At 40.5% G+C, this 4,590-nt stretch overlaps 1 protein-coding gene across 1 annotated transcript; it reads right to left on the reverse strand.

Annotated features, from left to right (window-relative positions):
- Nucleotides 1-2,741: 2,741 nt before the first annotated feature.
- On the reverse strand, nucleotides 2,742-3,680 carry LOC121018419 (putative olfactory receptor 2B8). The gene has a single exon (XM_040457148.1). The coding sequence runs from the start codon at nucleotides 3,678-3,680 to the stop codon at nucleotides 2,742-2,744; it is 939 nt and encodes a 312-aa protein (XP_040313082.1).
- Between the last annotated feature and the right edge of the window lie 910 nt (nucleotides 3,681-4,590).

Below are 4,590 nucleotides of genomic sequence, written 5' to 3' on the forward strand. Positions count from 1 at the left end.
GAACATCCAGATGGCTAACAGACACATGAAAAAATGCTCAACATCACTCACCATCAGGGAAATACAAAACAAAACCACAATGAGATACCACCTCACAACTGTCAGAGTGGCTAACATTAACAACTGAGGAAACAACATATGTTGGTGAGGATATGGAGGAAGGGGAACCCTCTTGTACTGCTGGTGGGAATGCAAACTAGTGCAGCCACCCTGGAAAACAGTATGGAGCTTCCTCAAAAATATTAAAAATAGAATTACCCTATGAACCAGCAATAGCACTAGTAGGAATTTATCCAGTGGATAAAGGAGTGCTGATTCTTAGGGGCACATTTACCCCAATGTTTATAGCAGTGCTGTCAACAATAGCGAAATTATGGAAAAAACCCAAATGTCCATCAACGGATGAATGGATAAAGTAGACACTGGTGGAGGGTGGCACCTGGGTGGCTCAGTCAGTTAAGCATCTGACTTCAGCTCAGGTCTTGATCTCACGGTTCATGGGCTCAAGCCCCACCCCCCCACCCGTGTCAGGTTCTGTGCTGACAGCTTGGAGCCTGAAGCCTGCTTCTGGTTCTCTGTGTCCCATTCTCTCTGCCCCTCCCCCAATCATGCTCTCTCTCTGTCTCTCTCTCTCTCAAAAATAATAAAACTTTAAAAATATTTAAAAGAGTCCTTGAGGGTTTCACACCACGGAAAGTTCATTTCAGGGATTATACAGTGGCCGTTTGGTATAACTGTCAGGATGTGGTTGAAACATAAGAGAGAGCAGGAAATTTGTCAGCATCAGGGATAAACAGTTTTATAAAACTGTTTTTAGGCTGGTGTTCATTCAGCATTACTATGGTGTAAAAATATATCCCAGGTGTTGATGTCAAATGTGAATACTGTGATGCTGTTAGGAATACAGACAGAACCATGACATGTGAGAATCTTCCTGAGCTGACATTTCCAGCCTGCCTAATGCTGTTTCTGTTCCAAGATCACGTGTCAGGACCATGAGCAGCTCAAGGGGTTCAAGACCCAGGAGGATGCCAGTTAGCTGTCAGGAGAGGAAACAGTGTGATTGTTATGGATATGTGTCCCACTGAGGACACAAATACATTTACCTACAGTGGGCTACACGCTGGGAAAACCTACCAAATATCATAAACCTTTCTTTGATGGTGGCATTGTCAAAGCTCCAGCTTCCATGGGAAAATACACTGTTCATGACAATAAATACATACCAAAAAAAACCAGATCCATACCCCACAACATATGCATATACAAAGGGAGCTTGAGTTGAGACCTAAAGGCTACAATGTCACACTCACTTGTTATGAAAAGTTTCTATTTATTACTTATAATTTAGAATGGATTACAGCTATTTCATAATGAGACGACTATTTGTAAACTTCAGACATATTGAGATTTTTAATGATTAATATACATTTCTTTCTTAAACTTTCTCCTGGTGAATCTAATCTAAAAGAACATGGGATTTCCTGGAAAATAGAGACCATTCTTTATTGTTTTGTAATATTTCCCTGCAATCAAATTGTATGGGGCTTTTGGCAGACGTGAGATACAAAAGCCTTGGTTACTTCAGGCCCCAATCAAAGAATTTATAAAATGGTATGAAGTGAGTATCTAAATATATTTTACCCTTTGAGGGGCACCTGGGTGGCTCTGTCAGTTGGGCATCTGACTTCAGCTCAGGTCAGGTCTCTCGGTTCTTGAGTTTGAGCCCTGTGTCAGCCTCTGGGCTGACAGCTCAGAGCCTGGAGCCTGCTTCAGATTCTCTCTCCCTCTCGCTCTGCCCTCCCCCACTCACACTCTGTCCTTCTCTCTCTCGAAAATAAACAAACATTTTTTAAAAAAATAAATAAATATATTTTACCCTTTGAAACTTTGCTGCATTATTATAGGTAAAAAAAAAAATGTAAATTAGGACTTGTGTCATTTAATGTCCTCCAAAGACTATTTTAATGAATGGGAGGGTTCACAAACTTAAAATAAGCAAGTTGCACACTCACATGGGTGTTTCAGTGACTATGCCCAAAATTACACATAAGCACCGCCTGCTGTATTGCTACCTGATGCTCCCATTGTCCCTGGGATGAGTGCATTACACCATCTCCCTCTGTGACATGAAGGCTACATTAAATTACTGTCACACTGCTACGGTCACACTGGGGCCTAATATCTGAATGACTTCATCAGGATTGATGTTACCAGGATTTTCTCTGACCTAAAATTTTTCTTTCCCAAGTTATATACTAATTCTGGGGAAAAGCTGTGATACTGTCAGCCTATGGACCATTTAATAGAGCCATGATCAAATTGCAAGAATAAGTGATATGCCTCCAGAAATTGCTAGAAAATGCTGAAATGCTAATATTTCCTACACTATTATAGTTGTTGCTATTCTTTTTTTCAGGATGCCTTTATAGTATGTGCATACTTTTTTTTTACAATTAGAAATGGAATACTATTCCCAAGAGGGGGTGAAACAAGAAAAACCTGTGGAGCTTTCTAAAAAATTAATATGATGCAAATGCTGTAGAAACACTAAACCAGCATCTCTGGAGGTTAGAATGAATCCATGAACTTAGACTTGGAATGTTCACTTGCATAAAAGAATACGGTAAGAAAATTTCCTTGAGAGTCATTAGGGGAAATATTGGAGGACATGTGCTGGACACAAACACCTTAAAGGGTCTGAATTCAAAGACTTCTATCACAGGGTCTTCCAACCCCAGTCATCTGGAGTCACGGCCCCCATAAAGCACATTCTTCATTGCACTTGTCACATCCTTGTTCCTCAGTGTATAGATGAAGGGGTTGGCCATGGGGGTGATGATGGTGTAGAAGAGAGAAATGACCTTGCCCTGATTCTGGGAGTGGTTGTTGCTGGGCAGGAGGTAAGCATAGATGGCCGTGCCATAGAACAGGGAGACCACTGTAAGGTGGGATCCACATGTCCCAAACACTTTCCTCTGTCCCGCAATTGACTTTATTCTTAAGACCACCCTGACAATCCGACCATAAGAGAATGTGATTAATGCCATAGGTATGAGCAGAATGATCACACCGACAAAGAAGAGCTCAGACTCATTCACAGTGGTGTCAACACAGGCAAGCTTGAGCAGTGGGGCGACATCACAAAAGAAGTGGTCTATTTTATTTCTCCCACAAAGTGGTACAAGGAAGATGAGCACCGTCTGCAATGAGGAGTTGGCAAAACCAATGAACCATGATGCAGAAGCCATCAGGGCACAGAGACGGGGGTGCATGATCACTGTGTAGTGCAGGGGCCTGCAGATGGCTGCGTAGCGGTCAAATGCCATCACCCCTAAGAGAATGCATTCTGTGCCCCCCAACCCTAGAGCGATGAACAGCTGCGCTACGCAGCCACCAAAGGAGATAGATTTGTCTGCTCCCCTGAGATGAACCAGCAGCTGAGGAACAGTGCTGGTCGTGTAACACAGGTCCAGAAAGCTTAGGTTGGAGAGGAAAAAGTACATGGGAGTCTGCAGGTGTGGGTCCAGGAGGGACAACGCAATGATGGTTGTGTTTCCCAGCAGGGTAAGCAGATAGAAGATCAGAAGAACCACAAAGAGGACTCGCTCCAGCTGAGGCTGGTCAGAGAAACCCAGCAGGATCAAACTAGTGAAAGAACTTCCATTTTTCGGGTCCATCCTTTCTTACCACATGTTTCCTGTCAACAGCAAGTATTTAGCAATTTTTAAAGAAATATTCTAAATAATAGAAAGTTAGCAGGGGGTGGATGTATCATGTTAAAAGACATGGCCATTGGATTATATCAATAACTATTTAAATAAATTATGTACTCATTGAAACTGACATTGCTTATACTAATATAGTTCCACACTATCAAAAAAGTAAGTCATTAATATGTAATAGAAAATCAAATAATGGACCTTGTGTTTCCATCAGTCATAGGTACAAAAGTTTTTTCAGTCTGATCTTAAATAGGATTTAAAGTACTTTGAATATGTAGGTACATTTAGAGAAAAACAGGATGAGGAAAAAGAGGGCATGAAATCAGAAAGAATAGGAAAGAGATGGAGACAGAAAGAGAGTCATTATTTTAAATATGTATCTCATAATTCCACACAACTGGATTTGCACACACCTCACATGCAGTACTTTATAATACAACATAATCTCCAAATGCATCCAGGTGTAGGAATTTATGACCTACAATGTACTTATACAAAAAATTCAATTACATTCAAAATTTCATGACTAGATCTGCAAATAAACACACATTGGTGTTTTTTTTCCTGTGGTAGTAAAACAAATAATCAGAGAGAACCAGAATACCACCATTCAATCACAGTGTTAACTTTTTCCCTAAAGATGCTTAAAATTACCATACCATTTTAACAGGAACTCCAAAAATTCATTTGGCTGTGTCAAGTCAGTTGGATTCAGAACTCAAAAATCCAGTCATCAGTATTTTCCTCTTCCTTCTACAGATTTCTGTTACATACATTACACCAACTAGTGTCTGTAAAATTCCTGAAATAAGTTGGATTATTCCATATCAACACTCTAGTCACAAAAAAACATTTTAAAAAGTTA

Source organism: Herpailurus yagouaroundi, unplaced genomic scaffold (genome assembly GCF_014898765.1).
Source record: "Herpailurus yagouaroundi ecotype Mexico unplaced genomic scaffold, PumYag 219, whole genome shotgun sequence".
Lineage (NCBI taxonomy): Eukaryota > Metazoa > Chordata > Mammalia > Carnivora > Felidae > Herpailurus > Herpailurus yagouaroundi.

Coding starts and splice junctions, on each gene's coding strand:
- LOC121018419 (XM_040457148.1), bottom strand. CDS start 3,680: ATGGACCCGAAAAATGGAAGTTCTTTCACTAGTTTGATCCTGCTGGGT.